The 26,088-nt window shown below is 37.0% G+C and overlaps 3 protein-coding genes across 3 annotated transcripts in view; 2 read left to right on the top strand and 1 right to left on the bottom strand.

The window, feature by feature from the left end:
- Positions 1–84: 84 nt before the first annotated feature.
- Positions 85–8,925, top strand: LOC113077795 (C3a anaphylatoxin chemotactic receptor-like). Its single transcript, XM_026250064.1, has 3 exons — positions 85–206; positions 7,147–7,221; positions 7,992–8,925. The coding sequence occupies exons 1-3, from the start codon at positions 85–87 to the stop codon at positions 8,923–8,925; spliced, it is 1,131 nt and encodes a 376-aa protein (XP_026105849.1).
- Positions 8,926–10,599: 1,674 nt separating this feature from the next.
- LOC113077788 (gamma-secretase subunit PEN-2-like) lies at positions 10,600–13,567 on the bottom strand. The gene is made up of 4 exons (XM_026250057.1): positions 13,476–13,567; positions 13,038–13,109; positions 12,845–12,949; positions 10,600–11,611 (listed from the first exon to the last, which is right to left on the bottom strand). The coding sequence occupies exons 2-4, from the start codon at positions 13,096–13,098 to the stop codon at positions 11,472–11,474; spliced, it is 306 nt and encodes a 101-aa protein (XP_026105842.1). The 5' UTR covers positions 13,099–13,109; positions 13,476–13,567; the 3' UTR covers positions 10,600–11,471.
- A 1,196-nt stretch (positions 13,568–14,763) lies between these two features.
- The window catches only part of LOC113077794 (histone-lysine N-methyltransferase 2B-like), a 42,840-nt gene continuing 31,515 nt past the window's right edge, over positions 14,764–26,088 (top strand). Inside the window, exons 1-7 of the mRNA XM_026250063.1 lie at positions 14,764–15,158; positions 17,961–18,039; positions 20,442–23,714; positions 24,565–24,764; positions 25,263–25,367; positions 25,518–25,674; positions 25,820–26,030. Of these exons, the coding sequence (XP_026105848.1) occupies positions 14,865–15,158; positions 17,961–18,039; positions 20,442–23,714; positions 24,565–24,764; positions 25,263–25,367; positions 25,518–25,674; positions 25,820–26,030 (4,319 nt within the window). The 5' untranslated portion in view covers positions 14,764–14,864. The remainder of the gene's footprint in view (positions 15,159–17,960; positions 18,040–20,441; positions 23,715–24,564; positions 24,765–25,262; positions 25,368–25,517; positions 25,675–25,819; positions 26,031–26,088) is intronic.

Here is a 26,088-nt window from a genome sequence, read left to right as displayed (position 1 = left end):
ATTGAGAATCGAAATATTATTCTTCAAGCAGGAAATATTTCACTGGATGTGGAGGCTGCAAACATCGCAAGTTTAAAAGAGGAAATGCAAGCACTTCGCAATGAATGGGACAGCCTGCTTGGTGAGGCCACACTGGTTGCTCAGGCAATGGAGATCCCAACTCAGTTCAAAGGTGAAGATAAAAGAAAGAAGAGAAGAAAAAGGATGTATGATGAGACAGAAGGGGATGCATCTGAAGAAAATGCAGAACAAGCATTCAAACATAAACATATTTTATGTGGCACTGGATTCTATTATAAGTGACTTATCCGCAAGGTTTCAGACCACAGCATCTGTATGTGACACATTTGCAGCCTTTCTCAAGATTACTGACATGACAGAAGATCAGATGAAGATTTCGTGTCAGACTCTAATAAAAAAATACAACAAAGACCTTACAGCAGAATTTGAAAAAGAAATGCTTCATTTAAAAGCGATTCATGGAGACACATTTCCAAATACTAATTCACCACTGGAGCTGCTGAATGCCATATACAAAATGCAGCTAGAAAGCATTTTTGGAGAAGTTTGCATTGGCTTGAGGATCTTTTGTACACTCCCAGTGACTGTTGCTGGAGGGGAACGTGCTTTCAGTAAACTTAAACTTGTAAAGAACTATTTAAGATCAACAATGTCCCAGGATAGACTGAACAGCCTTGCCATACTCTCTGTAGAAAGTCAGTTGGCCAAAAAACTGGACTTTAAAGACCTGATCAGCAAATTTGCGCATGCAAAGACCCGTCAATGGGCATTTAGTAAAAACTGACATTATTTAGTTTGTGTTTATTAATGTTCAGACCAAAGTTTTTTTCTCATTTGGTATGGTCATTGTTCAGAACTGCTTTACAGTATATGTGATTTAGTCCAGGTTTGGACCTGCTAGACCTTTTGTCATCTCAGTAAGTAGTAGTACTTTTGACAATAAAACAAAAATATATTAATCAGAGTGTGGATATTTTGTTTACATTTTAAGTGTTTTTATGATAAAAATGCAATACCCCACCCATTGGTATCACTATGGTATTTGGTACAGGGGGCCCAGCAAGATGGTTTGTACCCAGGGCCCAAAATTTGGTGCTACGCCCCTGCTCCCAGTCTGGCACAATAGAACATAAAAACGTAATTAAATAAGTATAATGTGATTTAAAATTTGATGTGTAATTTCAATAAAAAGTTTAAAAAACAAAACGTAAATTGAATCGAGTTTCAATCATACCATTACCACTAAAAAATATCAGGCAAAAATCTGACATGACCGTCGGACTGGTGGTAGGTGGAGACCTAGCCTATCTGAGAGCTTCTTATAATTGCGTGATTCATCAGTAATGGCTAGATAGATTACTGTATGGCAGTATAAAAATGAATATATGAAAATATATGATAAATCGGTCCCATAGTTTGCCAGATGCGACCGTGCAATTCCAAGCATCCAACAGCAAATCAGTAGACACGCTAGTCGACCAGTCCTCTTCGCCTTTGCTACAACCTGCATCAATCATTTGTTGCATCATGGTATACGTCACGGGAGTGGTTGAAATACTCCGTGGAAGCAGATGCTGCATTTTGTTTTCCATGCAGGAAATACCTAATATCTCCATCAGACAACACTTTCACTGTAAGGGGTTTCAGTGATTGGAAACACGCTGTAGAGGCGGGGAAAGGCCTTATCAAACATGCAGCGTCAAAACAGCACATTACAAGCATGGCTCTCTGGAAAGACAGAAAAAATGGGCTGAAAGTGGACTTGAAATTTCCACTATGGTTAACAGTAACCAATTAGCTAGGAATCACTACTACCTCTCCTCTGTAGTGGACATGATTGAGTTTCTTGTAGTGAATCATTTGCCGCTAAGGGGAGGCACAGATGCTTTTGATAGTCTAACAGAGAATGGAAGCTAACTTTTCCTTTCATTATTCGAATATACCCTCCGAAAAGATCCAGAGTTCAGGAGTGTTATGAAGACAATACCACGCAATGCAATGTAAAGTTCTCACAAAATTCTAAATGACATCATTGCAAACATGAGCAGTTTTATGTTTGTTAAACTTCTCATAATTTGCTCTGCTGATTTCTGTTTGAACTTTATTCTGAATAAAACCACAGTGTATCATAAAATACCTCCACTGTGTTAAATACACTGTAAAGGACCGGCGTATTGAGGTCTTACCCCACTGGTTAAACAATTCATAGACCATTCAAAATGAACATTCCCATAGAGTTTACAAAATTATAAAATTGAATGTTTTCATAAAGTTTGTTCAGAGAACATACAGAAGTAACATTTTAATGGGAACTTCATGGTAATGCTAGCAAAATGTCAGCTGACTGGTACTGAGGTTTTTAATCTTAAAATTATGTAAACAGCTGTGTAAGGATTCAACCACCAATCCAAAAATTCTGGAAATCCCATACTTTCAATTCTTCACTCATTAGGGACTGGGCAGGCCCGGCGTAAGGGGGGGGGGGGGGGGGGCTTGAGCCTCCCAGTCTGGCACAATAGAACATAAAAACGTAATTAAATAAGTATAATGTGATTTAAAATTTGATGTGTAATTTCAATAAAAAGTTTAAAAAACAAAACGTAAATTGAATCGAGTTTCAATCATACCATTACCACTAAAAAATATCAGGCAAAAATCTGACATGACCGTCGGACTGGTGGTAGGTGGAGACCTAGCCTATCTGAGAGCTTCTTATAATTGCGTGATTCATCAGTAATGGCTAGATAGATTACTGTATGGCAGTATAAAAATGAATATATGAAAATATATGATAAATCGGTCCCATAGTTTGCCAGATGCGACCGTGCAATTCCAAGCATCCAACAGCAAATCAGTAGACACGCTAGTCGACCAGTCCTCTTCGCCTTTGCTACAACCTGCATCAATCATTTGTTGCATCATGGTATACGTCACGGGAGTGGTTGAAATACTCCGTGGAAGCAGATGCTGCATTTTGTTTTCCATGCAGGAAATACCTAATATCTCCATCAGACAACACTTTCACTGTAAGGGGTTTCAGTGATTGGAAACACGCTGTAGAGGCGGGGAAAGGCCTTATCAAACATGCAGCGTCAAAACAGCACATTACAAGCATGGCTCTCTGGAAAGACAGAAAAAATGGGCTGAAAGTGGACTTGAAATTTCCACTATGGTTAACAGTAACCAATTAGCTAGGAATCACTACTACCTCTCCTCTGTAGTGGACATGATTGAGTTTCTTGTAGTGAATCATTTGCCGCTAAGGGGAGGCACAGATGCTTTTGATAGTCTAACAGAGAATGGAAGCTGACTTTTCCTTTCATTATTCGAATATACCCTCCGAAAAGATCCAGAGTTCAGGAATGTTATGAAGACAATACCACGCAATGCAATGTAAAGTTCTCACAAAATTCTAAATGACATCATTGCAAACATGAGCAGTCTGGTCACTGAAGAAATAGTTCGAGAAGTTGCAGGCTCTTGGTATGACGGGGCCTCTCTCATGTCCGGAAAAAATGGAGGAGTACAGAAATAAAATGTGCGCTGACATTTGGAGCTTCTACAGCTACATGCGAAAACTCATTTTCTAGGCTACTCTGAAAAATGTGTTCACGGACAATCGAAGGAGCACACTACATCAGCGAAAGGCCCATTTAGTTGGCATTTGAAAGAGACTTGACAAGAAAATTTCGGGATGAATGGAAAGATAGTAGCTACTGTACTGAGAAGGTTCAACGAGAGTAAGCGCCGCAGACTCCAGCTGTTCTAGCAGGTTGGTGTTATTTTATTTATAGAATGCATAATTCGTTTATAACGTCATCATATTTTTATCGTGACATAAAAAATGTATGCGTAAAGTTTGAACCAGTTCTTATGTGCATCGGGCCAGTGAAAAATCATAATACATTTTCTTCTTTGCGAATAGTGACGATGATTAGTAAAACTAGTTACTTTGTTTTATTAGCAAAATTAAATTACATCAATACCAAACGGCCACTGAGACTCACGCTATGTGCCCCCCACCCCCCACCGGGTAGAAGGGATAGCCCCCCCTGTTAAAATCTTCTGGCACAGGGACTGGGACCAGGTATCGCATAGGAATTGCACAGCCGATGTTGAACCCACAAACACAAACTCATCAGTTCTGAATTTACTCAGAGGATGCATAGTAGTTATAATATCTTTAAGTGCGCTACACTCTGCATGCTCATAACAGAAAGTGTTTTCTCATAACCACGAGAGCTACACCATGTTAATCTGAAGCTCCTAATGGTGTTCCCCACTGGTGCTGCAGTATGATGTGTCCTGAATGCAGATTTGAAGAAAATACACATTCATCTACTTGAAAAATGATTTCTAGAAAACCCAGAATAAATCAAAATGAACATTTATTTTTGCCAGGCATAATCAAACTCCATAGAGTTTGTGAATCAAGGCATTATTTGACCAACCCATCTCTAATGATGGTGAAACTGCTGGTGGAAGATGAAGTTGAAAAAAAAAAAAAGAATTTTGAAAGAGATAATAAAAATCTATACACCATAACAATGATCTCAAGCATTGATTCAGTTTAAAAATTCCTTTTTAGATCACAAACGCAATAAATGAGTAACGTTACACGTTAAAGAGACAAATTAAGTAAGCTTACCTCTTTTCAGAATCTTCATCATGTTGCGTTCCAGAAATGTGTTTCTTCACCCACTAACACACACACAAAACAGCAGTTCATTGATGGTAAATCCCCAAAATCTAATATCACTTAAGCCCCATTCACACTGCACGTTGGACCAGGCATATTGCCGGAACATTGCCGGGTCGCCTTCTGTGTGAAAGCAACCACATCCCTGGATTGATTCCGGCATTGAACCCGGGTCGGGGACCTAGTAACATTGCTGGGTTCGACCCAGGACGAGCGCTGTGTGAACAAAAGCCAGATCTAATGCCGTGTCGAAGTGATGACGCGTGTTATCGCTCGACTCTTTTACCGGCTGTTTTGAAGAAAGATCTACGTTCACCACATTAAAAAATATGTGCAAAAAAAATATGTGTGTAATGGAGCAGAGATCAGTTAGTTCCTCACTTTCCGCGCTGACGCAGAGATCGTTTGCTTGCTTCAGTGAAAGTATAACATGCCTAGCGTTTTCGACTCGTACATTACACGTCACGCCCTGATGTCACGTGCCGTTACGGGATCTTTACGGGTTCTGTGCGACAATACGCACTTATCCCGGGTAATCACTGGCAGTGTGAAAGTGCAAAATCTAGCGACCCTGGAACAATTGTCGGAACACTTTACCCGTGTATTTGCCGGAATGGCAGTGTGAAAGGGGCTTTAGTTTTCAAAAAAAAAAGTTAGCTTACCCCTTCTCACCATCTTCACATGTGCTTCACAAAATGGCTCCTTGGCAGGAAACAGCATATCACATGGCTCACAGTCAAATACTTAAAATTTTATGCTAAATTTACTTAAATTTAACATAATTGTACTAGTAGTTGTCATGACTTATTTTCTTTCGTTTTTTTTATGCATACACTTAAGTTCACTTTGTAACTTATATTTTTGTGTTACATGAAATTTGTTAAGTAGACATTGAAAAGTTATAAATACTTATAGTTTTTTTTTGTGTGTTTAATATATTAAATTTTATAAGTAATGGTTGTTCAGACAACTAATCATTTTTTTTGTTTTAGTGTTGGAGGCTGCGATTGACCAATCAGATTGTAAAAATATAAAATTGTTATCCCTCTGGCCCTCTTCGTTAAGGAATCACACTTACCTTCTTCGTGGTCAAAAGTGACCAAAGCCTTGAAATTTAACTTTGTTTTTTCTTCAGGAAAACCAATGTACTATATTTTTATTCAATAATATTTTTTTATTATTATTTATGATTTTTAGGGAATTTTATGATACTATGCAATATTTATAAAATTTTAATGAGCTATTTTCTCCATTAGAATTAATATATATTTTTTAATCTCTTTATTTATTTACTATTTTTTTAATAAATGGAATATTTCACATTAAAATAGAGTGAAAGCATTTAAAATATATATATTTTTTTTATGTGAGAATGGGGAAATCTGGAGGCATTAAAATTTTTTTAACTCGTGTAACGTTGCGTAACCTCTTGTATTATACAGAGGCTTTTGGATTCCCATAGTTTTTTAGACCTCATCTCTTCATTTTTTTAGGTTTTGCATTTAGATATATATCTAGACATTCTAAAATATTAATTTTTGTCAAGGTTTAAATATTTTTAGTTAGATTAGTATCAGGTTTTACATTATGATTACAGTCAAACATTAAAATCTTGTTAAAAAGGGAAAGCATTTTTGTCTCTCAGTATTTGATAATTAAAAAATCCTACAAAATAAGGAATGAAAAGTGATAATTCAAAACATTTTGTAATTAATTAATATTTTATTCAATGTACTAAATGTACTTAATGTTAATGTTGCAGTCTTACCGGTTGTGAGTGTGTGTGTGTGTGAGAGAGAGAGAGACCCTTTTGTATTTTTTCCATTTATTGACTGGTGTCTATTTCACACTCCTGGTATTCTGGAGAGTCACCCCTTGATTGCTGCACACTTTTTTCCTGACCAGTGGCTGATTTGTAGTTTGTACGACCAAAAGATTGACTGAGTTTTCACATTTTTTCATATTTCCCATTCATTTCCTATTCCTTTTTGACCGCAAAGAAGGTAAGTGTGACTATTTTTTTTTTTTTTTTGACTCTTTAAATTATGTCCATGATTTTTTTGTGTGTTCATATTGCTAATGTAACAAAAGTCACCAAGTGTCATCTTATTCCAAAGAAGCTATGATTTTTTACATTTCAAAATATAAAATTTTCGGTCAAAAATGACTGAAGAGGGCCAGAGGGTTAAACGTGTTATGAAAACATATTTCAAAGTAGCTGTATTAAAGTAAGATACCAAGTATTCTGCACCACTAAACTCACCACAAATTTGTCTTCTCAACACTCTGCTGCAGACAGATGCCCACCACTCACTGATGATGTCTGATAGCTGCAGATACACCAAGTTTGCTAATGACACCACATTTTAGGCCCTTATCACAACAAATCAGCCTTTACTGATGTAACACCGGACTTTACTGTCTAGTATAAAACCAACAGGACCAAGAAGACAGTGCAAGATCGAGACTCGACTTGTTCCAGTGAAACAACAGCTCAAAAATGGGTATGTGTATTATTCATATCACATTTTTTATATATAACTCTCAGAGTTTAGTAAATGCTAAATTGTGTGAGACACAATCAATGCACACATAGAGAGCAATGTAAAAATTATATGAAGTCAGGGCAAAACATGTTTTTTCATTACTTGACATGTAAAATATAAATAAACAAATTTCAGCTTAATTTTTTCAAGTTTTAAACTTGCCTTTAACAGGCAAGATTTTAAGATATCATTTTCATTTTTCAATATCTAGTTTTCTAAATTCAGCAGTTTCTGTGCATTATTGTTTTTTATCACAGTTCATTCAGAAACATATCTTTCACAAATAGTAATATTTTCTCATTAAAAATAAGTGATGAAATTTAATCTGTTTGTAAAGTCTATCTGGTATCTATTGATTGCCACAGCAATGGCCATATAGAGTGAGGTCAGTGCCAGAAGTTTCATGCTCAACAGTATAAAAAATACAGTCATATGGTCATAAAAAATAATAATAAAACTTTTCTGTTTATTACTCACCTCCATTCATTTGATGCTATAGAATATCATGATTATTCAGTATAACTTGAGAACAAAACTGAACACATTTTAATTTTAGGTTTATTTTGTGTTTTAATCACCGGAAGGATAAACAAAAGGACATTTTGGTGTGATATACTGCAAGGAAAAAATTATTTTCCACACAAGAAACACCACAATGATAAGAGGATCCCTCCAAAACAGACCTTAAATCAGCCCTCGTTGTGTTTCTCTCTCATTCTTCTTTGTGTAGAAAACACCAGTTTTGGAGTTGAAAACATGACCGGAGGCGCTATGCAGCAAGAGGGATTTACAAGCTTTCAGATTTTTGAATTCTGCATTTTCTTTGCCACCTGTGTAGTTGGTCTCATTGGAAATGGGCTTGTAATATTTCTGACTGGCTGCAGAATGAAGACGACCGTCAACTCCATTTGGTTTCTCAACTTAGCGATTGCAGACTTCATCTTCTTGTTGTCTTCAATCATAGATCATCTTTCAACTTTGGGCCAGTTGAGTCTTTACTTCATGAGTTTCATTGTCCAGATAATGTTAAATCTAAATCTGTTTGCTAGTATTTTCTTTCTTGTAGTTATCAGTCTGGACCGATGCCTGTGCACATGGTTGGTTGTTTGGGCTAAAAATAAACGAACTACACTTAAAGCCAAGATCGTCTGCATAATTGTATGGGTTTCATCCATCGGCTGCATCAGCTTTCCTTTCTTTATATTTGATATGTTTACTCCTGCGTCTTTGGTCACATATAATTTTACAGTGGCCTTCCTCATCCCCTTTCTGATCATTGCATCTTCATACACAGCTATTGGAGTACGAATCAAACGCCTCAAAAGGGTGAAGCAGTTCAGGTCATACTGGGTCATTATAACTGTAACTCTGGCTTTTTTCATATGTTGGTTTCCATTCCATGTTTGCGTTTTTTATGCAGTAACTGCAGTAGGAAATAACTGGAGTGATGAAGTATTGGAGACAGCAAAGAATGTCAGTATTTACCTGATTCATCTCAACAGCTGTCTGAACCCCATTCTCTATGTGTTCATGTGTGATGAGTATAAGAAGAAGCTTAAACAGTCTCTGCTGCTGGTGCTGGAGACGGCTTTTGCTGAAGATCATCTGGACTTTAAGGAAGATGCAGAAAGATGTGCAGGACAAGAAAACCAAATTTAATTGTTAGATATGTAGAAAACTGGTCTCTAAATGATTAACCTGGATCAATTCAATATGTTTATAGTCCTTATCCAGCAATTTGTTAAAAAAAAACAACAACTGCAAAATTCACGTTTGGAGCATGACTGTGTATAATGTGTGTTGTAAAACCAAACAGAGAACATCTCTTCAAGTACAGGCTAATGAACATTATATATGTTTGTGAAACTTTTCATGAATCTAAATACTCATTTTATTCTGCTGATATCTGTTGGAACTTTATTTTGAATAAAACCACAATGTATCATAAAATGTTACCTGCATTTGACTGCAATTTCCTGAAGGATATTTCTGCTCTCGCAGTAAATTCTTATTGAATGGTGTTCCTTAAAAACCAACTAAATAAATAACAATTACATGTAATAAGATTAAAAAAAAGAAAAAAGAAAGAAAACATATGTATATGATTTCTGGTACAAATACAGCATTATTATATACAAAACAAAGAACAGCTCTTGATCTCTAAGATGTGTGTGACAGTAAAAGAGCACACACAATCCTTTTTCTAATATGGAATTGGAATGGAATGGTATAAGGGTGTTACGTGACAGGAGGGTTTCCGTGGATAGAACATGATAAGTAGAATGTGGTTGAAAATACCATCATTAGCCCAGAGAGATAAGGTTCTGAGAGATGAGACTATAAGAGAGGCTCTTCAGCCGCTTTGACTGACTATGACTGCTGGCCTTTTCTTGCCAGAAAATAAAACTCAAAGACAATTAGTATATTTGTCTATTATTCAGAATTATTTGTTTATTTGCCACAAGTTACTACTTGTTTCAGAATGTTCAGAGAACATTCAGAAGTAATGTTCCCATAGTGCTTGCAAAATTATAAAATGTAATCTTTTCTTAAAGTCAACATTTTAAATAATTTATGAAAAAAAAATAACATCCTGAAGTAACATTTTAATAGAAACAATAGCAGAATTAGCAAAAAAGTCAGCTGAGCAAAGGAAGTGACCCCGCACGCAAGCAAAAAAGACGCAGAAAACAGGAATAATCCCACAAATTTCCCCTGCAACAATATTCAAGCTATATTTCTTTGCATTTTGAGAAGTTGTAGTTACATGTGAAACAAGTCTCCCTCCGCGGGCTGGACTTGAACCCGTGGTCTCTCATCTGAGCCGTGCTGTCATCTGTTGTATTAAGCGTGCAAACTGCACCTTTATTTAGTTATGTATGACATGTAATTATATTGATTGATATGATGTGTAGGCCTATATTATTTTTAAAAAGCATATTACGTTTATGTTTAAATAAAACAAATACAAATGTTTCTTCAAAGACGTTTTGCGTGTGTGGGATGATTTGATCGATTTGATTTAGCTGATTTAATTTATCTGATCAAAATACACTTCAAATGTAAAAAATATTATTAAAATACAATATTAAAATACAAATACTGAAATGAGTACACACATATACAGTTTATATACTGTGTGTGTGTGTATACATATATATATATATATATATATATATAGAGGTGTGAAAAGGTGTGATTTCTTTTTTTTGTCACACTTTATTGTTTCAGATCAAACTAATTTAAATATTAATCAAAGATAACACAAGTAAACAACATACAGTTTTTAAATGAAGGTTTTTATTATTAATGGAAAACTAAATAAAAAAAAAAACTACATGGCCCTGTGTGAAGAAGTGTTTGCCCCCCTGTTAAATCTGTGGTTTATCAGACCTGAGTTCAGTTCCTCTAAACACACCCAGGCCTGATTACTGCTACACCTGTTCACAATCAAGAAATCTCTTAAATAGGCCTGACAACATGAAGTAGACCAAAAGATCCTCAAAAGCTAATGCCAAGATCCAAAGAAATTCAGCAGAAAAAAAAAAAGAATGACTTTTGTTTTGAGAACAATAATATTACATGTCATATTAACTGCCAAAACACAGTACAAAGGCTTTATTTTGGATGGACCTGACTTTTGTCATACATTCTTTTTAATGCACTGATAGAGGTCTGAGCTAGTCATATGAATGTGTGATCTCAAATCTCATAGGAAGTAGTAGTAGTGCTGGAAATGAACTCTTGCGCTTCAGCATGGTGCATCCGTGTCCATATGATCTCACTCAATCAACAAACTATTTCATCTGGGGCCTGTTTCAGAAAGGAGGTTAAGTGAAAACTCTGAGTATGTTAACCCTGAAATGAGGGAAACTCTAGGCTTTCTGTTTCAGAATGGGAGGTTTGTCAAACCTGAGAAAGCAGGTAAAGAGAGCTAGCTTAAACCCAGATCTATGAACCTAACCTGGGGTGCATTTCCCAAAAGCATAGTTGCTAACCTGTTAGCAACTTAGTTGGTTGGCAATGGGAAATTGTATTGCAACCAACAAAGTTGCTAACTTAATTAGCAACTATGCTTTTGGGAAATGCACCCCTGGTCAGTAGCAGGTTTTCTTTGATAAACCCAGAGTTTCTTTTGATCTCCTTCTTACAAAGTGTTATTAGAGAGAGAGAAAAACAGAGGTATTGTGAAGCAGCAGATCTGATCAGGATGTGCCGAGGGGAATGGTGAAGGAGAGGTAATCTCCCACCTCACCCCACCGTGCTCTGAAGTGCTGGAATATGGTGATCCATGTCGTCAGCACAGCCACCCACACTATGAGCCCCATAGCTGACTTCTTTATGTCTGTGGAGGCCAGAAGAAAAGGTACACATTACATTCTAGATGTCATGCACCGTAACTAAGATACCATTTCACTGACAGCACTCTATTAACCCTGTGAAGTCTACTGAATCATATTAGATATGCAAAATTCTAAAGTTATTAGCATGATAAAATCTTGAAAGCTTCTACACAGTCTACTAGAAGCCTACTGTTGTTTGATTGATAGTTTATACTTCTTTAGCAAGTAAAAGGCCTTTTAGTATCATTCTACAAATGTCCATTCAGGTTAACATGTTTACCCATGCATTATTTCTTAATAAAATCAATAAAACTTTCAGATTTGATCGTAAAAATAAACAATATCATCTTACAAAGACATATTATTGGAAGACATAGAATGAAATTTATATTTATTTAATGTGCATAGTCTGCAATACTATTACAAAAATCACATTTACAAGCTATGAGAATTTCATCTTACATTTTTTTTACCATATAAATATCAGCAACTGCACCAAACTGCATTTGTTTTCCTAGTCAAGAGTGAGCTTCATATTCTCACTTGATTATACTATTATGATCCATAAAAGCCTGATGTATCAAATCAGCATGATAAAAGATTAAATTATTTTACAATTATTCAAAAAATATATATTTTTCTGGCTTTTATTTCATATGTTCGGTTTTACAGGGTTAACTAACTAGGGAGAATAAATACAATATGAAATAAAATAAAATAAAAACTACAATTAATCCATGTAATACACTGCAAACCACCCAAAGATGCCAAGTATTCATCTTAGTTTACATATTGGTTTTAATGATGATTTTTTTTTTTTTTCATAATTTCTTTTTTATGACTTCATAAACGTGACAACTTAAATATAGCGCTGTATTTAATACAGCCGACTGATAAACACATGGAAGTCAAAGTGTTTCTAGCCCATAAAAGTATCATGAGCCTTGCATTTAAACGCACTTTAGTTCACACAAACGCGGCTCGTGAAGTCCAGTGAGGGAACAGCTTTATCAGCCTGTTTGGAGCTGCTATGTAAATATCCTCCTGACATTTGTGAATAGCAATGAAGACTTTATTATCTTAATACTGGCATACACTGACTCTAAATTAGAATTATGTCTGTGTAGGTAGATTCTTGCAGAAGAGTTGCGAGGAAGAATATCACCCACAGAAATGTGTTAGAACACACGTCTTGTAAAACAGCGAGTCATTACGTGTATTCGCCACATACTCACATGACTTGATCTGCTGCTGTTCTGTGTATGCAGGTTTTAAAAAGGCCTCTTTAAAAAACCACAGTACATTTACCAGCCACAGAAAGGGGAGGAATGCAAAGCCACCTGAGGAACAAATCAGCACAATGAAAACAACAATACATGCAGGAAAATGCATCGCATCTTGTCATTATATCCCATTGTCACAACATACCTAAATAGTATCTCCTGCAGAGGCTAAGCTTCTCTTCATTGGGCATCCGTTCGAGGTTCATTGTGAAGTTTCCTAGAAAGAAAACCCTTGATAAATCCATCTACTGGTATCCAAGTGAATTGATCAATATGCTGCAACATTGCTGCCATCTGCCTACACAGAACAGTACTGCCATAATACAAGGACATAGGGATTACTGTAATCATGCATTAAAACCGCCATCACAGCTTTGTCATACAATCGATTCTTCTAGGCAGATATACAATTATACCAATAATTGTAAATGATTGGAGCAACAAGATGAAAACCCTTCTAATCAACACCTCAGTCAAAACAACATTACTGGACTGCGAGCAAACAATAACTGGTCGCATACGGCGGACTGTCTGCTTTAAAATCTTACACGGACTGTTAGTTTTCGCAAAGGACGGTGGATACCTTGTAAGCCGAGCTCAGGCGAGAAAACTGAGGGTTCAACACAACAAAGGCGAGGGGGAAACAACTTTTAAGGTTCCGCTTCCTGATGAAAACTAAGGTGTGACGTCACTGCAACGGCGGTGTATGATGGGTAATGGAGTTTTCAGGGACAGGCGTTAAGAACGTGACATGGTTTCGTCATGGGTCCCCTAGTTTTAACCCTTTGGTCTGATAACGTAATGGGTGAATATCACAAAAATACAATTTTACTCCAAAATCTAAATAAACAAATAAAAGCTTAACATATCTGTTTACATTAAAGTTCACCACAAACTGTCTTTGCACGTTTCTTTTTATTATTATTATTATTGCCTTTATTTTCACAGTATTTATTTTGGCAGTTTGCTGAACAATTAAATAATTTTTAAATCAGTATAAATTAAAGTAAACACAAATACTGCTAAGATATAAATAAATGATAATAATACAATTATTTTAATAATATTACTTATTCCATATTTAAACCCTCAAGGCAAGCGGAAGAGGGGCCGACCAAGAAATACCTGGCGACGCGACCTTGAGGCAGACACTGCAAAGATGGGCTAAAGCTGGAACCAGCTAGAAAGAATGGCTCAGGACAGAGGACTCTGGAGATCCTTGGTTGACGGCCCATACCCCAGATGGTGTGAAGAGCAATGATGATGATGATGATATTTAAATAGTATTTAAATGGTATATTATTTATTATTGCCTTAAAATAATGCCAGTATGTGTGTGAAAAAAAGTGCTCCATGATCATGAAAATACTCAAAATCCATGAATAATAATTATTTGGCTAATCGTTAAAAGATTACATGTAGGCTACGTTAAGGGAAAAAAGATTCTGATACAATACGGAGATGCAAGCATGAAGGCTCACATTTTTTCTTTTGTCTGTAGAAATGGTTTAAATCGCTGTAATGTCAAACCAAATGAATTAATCAATTCCAATAATTTTCTTTATGCAACACTAAAATAACCTCTAGAACCATAAATAGTCTTTTCAAATTTTTTTCATTAAAATAATAATTATTTAATGAATAATAGGCCTATTAATAATTCTAAATATGTATTAAATTAAATTAAAAGTTTTTATGAATGATACTTACATCTTATTCTATGTATATACACGCACACACACATTTATTTATTTATTTATAACACAACTATTATAAGGCAAAAACAACAACAAAGGTATTTCAATCTCCATCGTGACAGCTCTATCCAGAAGCTGTGGAAGTACGATTCATTCCCAGCCTACACGTCCCACAGTGCACCGGGCGTCCCCCCTCCCTCCTCCCCAACAGCGCTTTCCCTCTTCTCCTCTTCTCGCAGCCTGAGTTTCTGTCTATCGGTGTTGTTGTTGAAGCGATGATGGCGGCAGCGGGATGCGGATCAGCAACCGCGGCTGCCGTCGTGGGCGCGGCGCGGGGACGCTTCCCCGGTCGGCCTTGGTCGTCGCGGAGCCGTTTGCGTTCGGAGAAGCGATGGCAGCTCGGCCGCTCTGGGACGGATCTTGACGAGATCTCCTCCAACGGAGGCCCGAGGCCCACCTGCCTGGTGCTCGCGCTGAACGAGGACCAGTCTCACTTGTGCCTTCTCGGGCTTGAGGCGAGCTACAAGAGCCTGGTAGAGGCTGGATACAGCTCGAGTGGGAGCGAAGAGGTGAGTGCATGGGCCGATCTGTCGTTTTTCACAGCAGTGTTCAAATGCACCAGTGTGCACTTGTTTTATGAGACCGTGTTTCATAGGAAGGAGTAAGAATACAAGTAACGTTAGCGCGAGCGCAGTGTCTGCCGTATAGCGTTACATTTAAAACACGGAGGGGGAGGGGGGCAATTACTGTAGCATTGTAGTTTATAGCAAAATGAGGGTCAGAGATCATGCAGTTTGAGTTTTTGTTTAATTCATACAGTTATAAGTTGCTGCATGCGTTATCTGATTCTTTTTGGACATGCATATTATTTTTATTTCTATGCATGCACCAGTTGCAACACCCAGTTTGCTGGACTTGATTTCTGTGTCAGACTTGATAAGCGCATTCAGTACTGGATCACCTGCAGTGAAGAACAATGATATTAGTTTGATTCTTAGAGAGAATAGGCTTGAGACAATCAATATGCATATGTAAACAGTGACTTTATCAATGCAAAGCTGGCACTAACTTTTACTGTGTTACTTAGGTTTTATCTTAATATGTGAGCCTAAATCCAGTGGATTTATTTCTTATGTAATATGCTAATATCTTCTTTTTTTTCAGATGATAATGCATATTAGCCTGTCCCTAATCAGTGTTTCTAAATTCCCTTGTGTGTTAGCAACACATGGTGTAAATGCAAAATTTATAGCAAGCTGAATGTAGAAATAAAAGCTAACATTTTTTTTTATCATATCTGTCTCTCTACATATTTATATTTGTGTAGGTGTAATATTTCAGTCAGTCTATTTAGCTTAATAATCATAATAAACTGCCTTGAGATTCTATAAATATTTGTGATGACATCATCATCTTGTTCAGATGTGAACTTTCGCACGTGAATTTTGATAGCTTTGTCAGTAGGCAACGGACTTAAACAGTCAGCCCTGTTAACTGTGGTTTTGTGCTGTAAACGATTCATAATTAAAAAACTGGATAATTGAAGCAAGCAATATTTCCTTTTTCTGGTAGCATCATGACCTTGAACACAAAGCAAATAAAGAACGTCAATGTTGTCAAACCTGTTACATTTGTGAAGTCCTAGCTATATTATATCAACATACAGGCCTATTAAATGTTGGGATTACAATGTGAAATCTTTCAAAATGTTAAAGTGATCATGAACCGAGAAATCAAAATTCCCTCGACATTTTGACGTATAAGAGGTCATTGTACTATAAAAATATGAAACTAAAGACGATGCTGTATCGACTATATTTGATCCGACAATAATGCCGCACCATGCAAGTGGGAGTAACGGTTTTTATGACACACTACTATTGCTTTGTCTGTTAAACAGATCGTTTGATATGTTCTGAGTATTCTTGCATTTACACCTAAATTGCAGCAGCGTTCTACTATGAAGGATGTAGGCTGTCAAACATACACAACTGTCAGCCAATCACAGCAGTGGACGTTTACTTCCGAGTCTACAGTCTGCCACGCCAATTCAAACAGAGCTTTATGATGAAGGGAGTCAAAACAAAACAGAAAATAGCCTATTACTGTATGAATCCTGTGATTATAGAAAATGTAGTAACTGTTTTAGTTTATTGATTAAATTAGACTGACATGTTTAAAGTAGGTTAATGTCTGTGCTGGTCAGTGTTATGCACAGCATTGCCTGGAAATAAGAGCAAATTTGTGATTTCCACACCAGCTAAAGTCATGGGAATGTGTGGTTTTATAGTTTTTGCTTTGCTTTTTGATATTCCATTAGCTTCATGAGTGTTCTGTTTTAAAACAATGAATAAAACTCTCTATTCAGAAAGCTTGAACAATGAAAAAAAGTAATGTGAATTCATTGGTTGAAAGGTGTGAGGACCCTGTATTTCTTTTCTATCATGCTGTTGCACTTGTTTCTCCTACGCGTCATGTATCATTGTGCTATGTGGAAATGTGCTATGGTTACTTTGTGCGGTGTTCTCTGAGCAGAAACATGCAACTGAAAAAGAAAAAAAAGAAATTAATGGTTAAGGTCAAAGTTTTGTAGACTTTGAAGGTTTGAAGACATGCTCTGATGCTTGCCTCGTGTAAAAATAGATACAGGGCCATCATCTGTGTATTAGCGTCTGTGAAGTTTAGTGTTCAGTTAGTTGAGCTGTTTCAGTTCAGTTCTTTCTTTGTCTTTGAGAGTGAACAGTGTTCTGTGGAGTGTGGAACAAGAATAAGGGAGTAATGTCTTCTACAATTCTGTGTTTTACCACGTGTAAGGCCTAATTTACTTCAAAGTCCTTGTCAGCACAGAAATGGCATTACTTTCTTGAAGTGTTCTGTTATAAACAGTTTGAATTTCAACCTTTGCCCCTTTATGCAGAAAAATATAAAAACTTCTATGAATAATAGCAGCCCCTTTATAAATGTGCAGTGGTTTCTTGAAACATGTTACCTTGTTTTTTTTTTTTTCATTTTTGAAAAAAAAAATATGCAAAAATATTAATTTGACTGTCTGATTTTTTTAAACTGGCATTTTCCTTATGTACACAGCGTAGGCCTATTTACAGTTCAAAAGAGTGGAGTCTGTGAAATTGTTTTAACATTTTTGCGAGAAGTCTCTTTCACGACTCCCTTTTGGTCAATTAAGTGTGTCCCTGCTGAATATAAACATAAAAAGTATTAAAAAGAAGTTCTTATTGACCTCAAACTTTTGAACTGTGGTGTATGTATGTAATATGTACTGTTACAGTATATATTAGGATGTGAACTGTAATACTTTATCAAACGAGTTAAATTCAAATGTATTAAAGCTTGCTTCTGTTTTTCACTTTCAGGGAGCTGAATTCAAAGGCTTTGAAGTTGAAGATGAAAATAGCAGTGCCCCGGTTCATGCTGGACGAAATGCATGTAAACGTAAGTGTGGCTTCAGATGCAAATTATCCTGAGAATCTCCAAAATTCATTTGTTTCATTGTGTTTGTACAGCTTTTTATCTAAAAATCCCATCCCATACAATTAAAAAGGAAAAAAAAGTAATTTTTCATCTACTATACAACCAGTGTTAATTTTGACAGGGATTTTTGATTTAGTCTTTATTTTGATGAAAATACTTAATAATCTTAGTCACATTTTAGTCATATGTTTCTTTTATATAGTTTTAGTCAACGAAAAGTCATTGTATTTTTGTCAACGTTTAGTCATTACTTTGTCAAACTGCAGTTACCAACATTTGGTTTGGTAGTTATTTTCTGTGTACTCTATGATAAATTTTAATCAAGGATTGAATTTGGAAAAAACTTGAATAAATAATGACGGTTTTAATTTGTGGGTGGACTATCCCTTCAATAGTAGTGAGAAGGGAGCAACTTAAAAAATATATAGTTGTTCATGTATATTTAATAATTAATCATCTTTAAAAAAAAAGAAGCATAATAAGATAATACGACAAATAAAAAAAAGAGATACAAATTAAATTCATTTTTTTTAGATACATTAGGTTTACTTAAAATATTTATTTAATATTTGTTGGTTAACATTAGGGCTGTGCGATTAATCATAATTGAAATAAAATCGCGATTTGAGTGTGCGCGATTTCTAAATCGCTTTAAAGCACGATTTTCCGTGGCCCCTGCCTCCCGCAGTATGTTAATTGAACCAATAAGGATGCAGCACGCCTAAGTGGAGCGCGAGAACAGAGCAGGCTGGGCATATGCCTAACTTCAGGTTCACACAATGTCTGTAATAGTCTGTGTAGCCTTTTTTTTTTTTTAACTGATCAGAACGTTCACACTGCACGCAGTAAAAAGATGAGAACAGAAAAGGTTATAAATAGAAAGGTGCGAAAAGATTTCATATGATCTGAGCATGCGCATCTGGTTATGTTAACAGAGCAAAGAAAATCTGCGTCCGAGTGGATAGATTCGCACTCGTGCATGATTTTAATGTGCTTTCGCCTTACAATAATGTGCTCTCGTTGCTGCTTCTGAACCATGTACACATAACTTACTGTATACGCACTGCAGACGGAGTACGTGTGAACTTTGGGCAATAAATATATTGGTCAAAACATATAACACCTAAGGCACCGCTACAGTTAGCTCGATGACCAATGCATGGCAAAAAATAAAAAAATAAATAAATCCCTGAACACGGGTTTTATTTTATTTTTGTATTATTATTTTTTGCCATATGTCTAGACATTTTGTTTGACATCTTTACTTAGTGATTATTTTGACTTATGTCTGTTCTAGAGACATGCTACAACTTTCTGATAATGCTCTCATTGGTTTTCTTTTGGAAATATGTTTCAAATTTATACTGAATGCATTTATGACTGTAAAGCATGTCTGTGTGTGTCAAAATCGTGATTAAAATCGAAAACGCAAAATTGATAAAAAAATCGTGATATTTTTTTTTTTGTCCATATCACACAGCCCTGGTTAACATTAATGACACAGATAGGTAGGCTACTTAAATAGGAATGCTGTCCCTTTAAGACTGCATGCATGTAATACTGACACACGTTTACTTTTTCACCCACCTGTTCACCTTCACTTAATCCATTGCTGTGTTTATGTGAGATATTCTACACAATAGACATGTACACTGCCGTGTGTGTATTTGAGCGCTGAGAACTGATTGTGCACTGTATATGAGAACTGAAGAAGTGGAGCATGGGCGAGAGAGAGCACCACCATCAGCAGGATTCTGCCTATCCCGCCGGTGACTCCTGGGGGAAAACTAGATGTCTGGTCACCTCATCCATAACTTTTCGGGTGCTAAGGCCATTTTTCAGATCGCCAGTTCACGTTTTGGTAGTTTATCCATCCACTGCGGCTTCTATAATGAGACTAGATATGCAAACGCCCTTTATCTGATTGCAATGAAATGACAGGGATACACATTTTTAAGGACAAGACAGTAGCCTATGGGATGTATTTTGAATGTCCGGGAGTCCTCAAATAACATTATAGTCCCATCTCGTCGTGTTAACGAAGGCCCGGCATATATTTCGTCATAGTTTTTATCATCAGATATTAGTTTTAGCTCGTCAGCATCTCGGGTTTTTTCTCGGTCACAGAAAAAAAATTTAGTTACCGAACATTTTTTGTCTTCATAACGCAATTAACACTGTATATAACAGAGGGTCACTTCAAGGACTCCAGAATTAACAATGTTGGTATAGCTAATTTAAATAATACTTATTATTTCAGTCTCTGATTGAAGCCTGGGATTTAAATGTTTGAATTACTTGATCATATTTAACCACAGTGGAATTAATATAATTGAATTGTATTTGAACTTGTTCTGTTTCAGGTGATCGTGCTTCAGCAAAGACATCAAAGAGGATACGTCAAAGGCGGCGGGTTCTTCCAGTGTCTGCTTTAGTGGGAAGCACATGTTCACAAGATCCTCAAAATGATTCCGGTTCTGTTCAGCAACTCCATAGTCAAGAGTCTCTGAAGGACACATCAGTAGATGATGGTGGTGGTGGTGTTAATGGAGGATCAGAGAAGCGCACCAGGAGAAAAATAGGATCGACAAAACAGGAGACCCAGTCAGCTCCGAGAATCACAATCAAGTTGGTGGCTAAAAAGAAAGTGGTCCCTTCAGTGCATCGTAAATCTGGTAAAAAGCAAAAGGAAATCAAATCTGAAGTTACAGAGAGTCAGTGTGCCCAAATTTCAAGTGCTCATGTGAAATTAAAGACAAATGTAGCAGCCAGTGAATGCAGTGCTGGTGAGGCAAAGGAGGAAGTTTGCACTAGAAGGCGGGGAAGATCTGCTGACAAAAAATCTGAATCCACTCCACAAACAAATCCTGAAAAAGAGGCCAGTGAGCAAAAACTGAAGCTGAGGAAATCAACTCGAAGGTCTCAAAATCCACTGCCCAGTGAAAGCATAGAGCCAAAACCTGATGAAAAGTCAGCACATGAAGCATCAGAGGTAAATAAGCCTGTGTTAAGGAAGCAGCGCAGAAGGTCCTCAAATGTTCTACTGGAATCTGGTGACCAGAGTATAGCAGAGTCGCTGTTGGAGGTCTCCACAATTGATGAATCCAGGCCACCTACAAAGAAGAAAAAAAAGAGAAAGAAGAAGAAAAATCGCAAAGAATCTGAAAGGAAACGGGAGCCTCATTCACCAGCAGCAAAAGATTTTGGCCCTTCAGTTGATGATCCTCAAAAGCTTACTTTCGACAATGATTTTGTCGGAATTCCAGGTCTGAGACTAACCAGGATACGAAACCCAAAAGCCCGGTCTCGTAAGAAACGCTGTAAGTTTGTGTGGACTCTCACTCTGGTGAAAAGCAAAAGCAAAGATTCCCAAATACTAGAGAATCTAAGTAATACTCAAGAAAGCAAAAGCAAAGATTCCCAAGTCCAAGATGATCTCGGCAAAACACAAGAAATCAAAATTCAAGAGAATCCGAGCAAAGTAGATGAAAGCCCCAGCCCAGAGGTAGAACTTCCAGCTAAATGTGATGAGGAAGTAGATATTTCTACAGAAGTAGAATCCACATCCACTCCTTCCAACATTTTGGAAACTGGCTCTTCGCAGGAGTCACAAAACGTAGATAACACTGTTGGTGATGTATTTTCCGAAAGCACAGAGAGCCCCATGGCCTTTGAGAAGGTTGAGGAGATCCCAGAAAAGGAAAGTGAGGAGGTTCTTGAAAGGTCAGGAATTGGAACCGAAGCACATGCAGAAGAGGTCACTCAGACGGACCCTGAAGATCTGACCAGTAATGTTACGGTTCCACCACTTCAAATCAAAGTTGTCTCTTCACCAGGTAAAAAAAACAGTCTTAAGCAGTCCTTTTTAATTCATCAAGTCACAACCTCACCTGAAAGAAAAGAACCCGCAAAAATTGAAGACCCTCAATGTTCAGAGAAGAGTGTGAATGTGTTGGAAATTACTGCTGCCACTCCCGCCCCCAAAGTAAGGAAAAGGCTACGTCAAAACACTGCTCGGAAGAAGCGTGCAAGACATAAACACTGGACAATATACAGGCGAAAATGTAAATTGAATGCATCTCAAGAAAACCCAGCCTCTGAAACTGCAACTGAAACCGAATCTCAGGTGGAGGATTCACCCGTATCACCAACAGCAGTGCCAGCAGCTGTAGAAACCAAACCAAATGAGCATTTAAGTGAAGTTATGCATAAAAAAGGTAAATGGTCAGTTCCACCAACTACAGAACCATTGCCTGAAGCTGCAGAACCTCAGGACATCGAACAAACTGTTGAGTCCCCTCCAACCAGCCCATTTCTTGGGTCAGAACCACAGCCGGAAATAAAACTTGAGGCACCATCAATTGAAACTGAAGAGGTTCTAGTATTAGAGCCTTCTGTAAAAGATCATCCACAGGTATCTCGTCCTTTACGCAGACAAATGAAACGGGTCAGACGAAGACGAAAATCTTTACTTGGCAGGCGGATTAAAAACCCCAAATTGCAAAAGAAGGAGTTGTTTGAGGTTAGTGAAGACTGCCCACCATTGACGGGCTCTGAAGTAGATGAGCCTAAACTCTTTGGTATATTCTCAACAAAGTACAAGAGAAAACGAATATCGAGTCTTCAGTCATTAGAAGGTAGAAAGAAAAAGGCCAAGCTCTTATCAAAGCAACTGGATAACACCAACGGAGATCAGCTTTCTGATCAGACCGAAAAGGATTCTGTGATTGTGAAAATGGACCAAGACCAGGACATCCAACAAAGCAAAACGAAGTTCATGAAGACCATTAGACATTTCATAATGCCAGTTGTGAGTGCCCGATCCTCTCGGGTTATCAAAACGCCAAAGAGGTTCATGGATGATCTTGGTATGTCAGGCCTTCCTCGCAAGAACTCCCAAAAGAAGCTTGGCCTACAACCAAAATCAAAGAAGTGTGAATCTAGTGAAAAAGGTGAACCTGAATCCCTTGAGTCTAAGGATGAAGATAACAGTCTGAGTGAAGCTGATCTGGATTTGTCTTCCACTTGGGAATCAAAACCTAAATCACCCGATGACACTGAGATCTTCAGTGAGGAGAAGCAGCCTGGGAAAAGACGATCGCTACTCCGAGATCCTGGTTTCAAATGGGGAGTACCGAAGCCTGCCAGTGACGACGTGTATGCCTTCAATGAAGATCTTGACAAAGAGTTGGAGACCTTGCTATCTGCCAAAGATTTCACCGTGGACCCATTTCTTGATCCCGTCCAAAAGAAGAAAAAGTCCACCAAATTCAAAGTCCAATCGTCAAAATTTAGGTTATACAAAAAGCTTAAACTCAAACAGAGTTTGGCAAGGCGTAAAAAGGCCCCAAAGGACAAAATGGTTCAAGTTGTATCATCCCCTGTTAAGACACAGAAGAAGGAGTTGGAAGAAGGGGCCAGTCTAATCAAGTCTCTCAGAGACATGAAGAAGGAAAAAGCAAAGCTCAAGATTGAGGATCTCAACAGCCCTGGGGTAGTTCGCAAAGTCTCCATCTGTGTCCGAGCTCTGAGTGCCAAGTTGCTGGCACAACACCAGTCAAAAGACATCCAAGAGGATGACCTGCCAGATGAGTTCTCCATTCATACAGACATCTCACTTCCAAATAAATGCAAAGGTAGGTTATGATTAGATTTTTCTAAACCTTAAATAACAAATTAACGCTAACTGCCTTGAAGTAAACATGAAATCAAAATGGACTTTCATAATGCATGTTCTTAAAAAGACTTCAATAGTCTTTCAAATTGTCTTTCTTAAATTGTCCTATGAGTTAACACTAATTAAATTAGTGATATCAAACGATTAATTGCATCCAAAATAAGAGTGTACTGTGTATATTTATTAGGTGTATATATATATATATATATATAAATACACAAACATACATGTATTTTAAAAATATGTGTGTAAATGTATATTTATATACATACATAATTTAAATTATGTATAAATATACATATTTTATATATAAACAAAGCATATTTTTCTTAAATATATACCAGTATTTTTTGTGTATTTATATATGGATAATAAATATACACAGTACATGTGCATATTTTATGTAAACAAAAACTTATTTTGGATGCGATTAATCATGATTGATCATGACTACAGTTAATCTAATGCTGATTAACGGTAATGTTTTCTTCAACTGTATTTCATTGCAAATGCTTGTTTCTTGATCCCGTCCAAAAGAAGAAAAAGTTCAACCAAATTCAAAGCCCAATCATCAAAATTTAGTTTATAGAAAAAGCTTTATTTTAAGCTTAATAAGTTAAAAACTTATTTTGGATGTGATTAATCGCGATGGACACCAGTTAATCTTACACTGATTAACGGAAATGTTTTCTTCAACTGTATTTTATTGCAAATGCCAATTCATTTTGACTTTAAGGTTTGCTAAGTGCTACTTAACTTGTTGTCAGTCTGTTGGTCTCAACACCCTACAATATGTTTTTCTTTCTCAGACTTTGATGAGATGCATCATGCAGAATCAGAAGGGCCGGTTTCTGAGGACATTCTGAAACATGCCGTTGACATTGAGGAGAAAACTGCCGCTCAGCGCCCTCGCCTTACAGGAGCCAACAAGCGCATGTTCAACCTCCTCAAGAAAGCCAAGGTTCAGCTCATCAAAATAGACCAGCAGAAACAGTTGAAATCATCTGGGGTAAGTCCAGTAAACTGAATGTGTACCTTTCCTTACAAAAGAACAGTTTTTACAGTTACAATTGGTCCATCGGTTAAAGTGAAATGAAGAAATGTATAATATTGTTGAACAAGAATGCATTAAATTGATCAAAAGTGACAGAAGACATTTAGGAAGTTACAAAAAAACATTTCAATTAAATGCTGTTCCTCAAAGAATCGTGAATAAATTGTATCAGACACAAAAATATTAAGCATCACGTCTGATTTCAACATTGATTCTAAGAAACCAAATCAGCATATTAGAATGATTTTTGAAGGATCATCTGACACTGAAAGCTAAAGTAATGATGCTGAACATTTAGCTCTGAAATTACAGGAATTAATGACATTTTTAATTAGATTAAAATAGAAAATAATTAAGTTATAATAATATTTGATATATAATACTCTAAATCAAATAAATGCAGCATTGGTGAGCTCTTAATATTATTTTCATCTGTTCTCACATTTTCGGTAGCTCTTGCCAGAGGGAAGAATCACTGCAACAAAGAGACAGAGACGAAAACCAAAAGAGCGGCTTGAAAATGCCTGTCCCAACAAGACTGAAGCTTCTCCAGAGCAGGTACTTTTTTATATATATATATAATTTTATTTTTCAGTAATGCTATACATGTTGATTTGACTTGGTCTTTAGGTGATTAGGTGCAGTATAATAACAGCAGAGAATTTGTTCAATACTGTTGTTTTTATACTTTATAAATCGCTCCATAAGGAACCTGCCAGAGGAGGGCCTCGCATTAAGCATGTATGCAGAGCTGCGGCTGTGGTTTTGGGTCAGCCTCGTGCTATGGTCCCCGACGACATCCCCCGACTCAGTGCACTACCCCTGCACGAGAGATCAGATATATCCCCTTCACCTGCAGGAAAAGGTACCAGCACTTTCACTGCAAAGATGAGCAATTAACCCAAGAAAGGATCTGATAATAGACCTAGAGTTAATGAGATAATAGTGTCTAATACTTTTTGTTATTATGTATCAAGCCTGTGTTTGGCCATTTTCTGTCACTTTTACAGGAGTTGAGTCTCACTCTGACCCAGAAAGCCCTGTATTACAAGAACACAGGACACCCAAGTTTCGCCGTGGGAGGGCTCACTTGTATGGGAACCGTTCCCGACGGTGTGGGGAGTGTAAAGGTTGTCTGCATGAGGAGGACTGTGGCAGGTGCATAAACTGCTTGGACAAGCCCAAGTTTGGTGGTCCCAACACAAAACGGCAGTGCTGTGTGTAAGTATGCTAATTTTTTCTGTGTTCTGGTATTTTACTGCTATGACTTCTTGAGACT

Source organism: Carassius auratus, unplaced genomic scaffold (assembly GCF_003368295.1).
Source record: "Carassius auratus strain Wakin unplaced genomic scaffold, ASM336829v1 scaf_tig00023221, whole genome shotgun sequence".
In the NCBI taxonomy this organism is placed as follows: Eukaryota; Metazoa; Chordata; class Actinopteri; order Cypriniformes; family Cyprinidae; genus Carassius; species Carassius auratus.
Note: the sequence above shows the minus strand (reverse complement) of the source record. Positions and strands in the feature narration are given on the sequence as shown.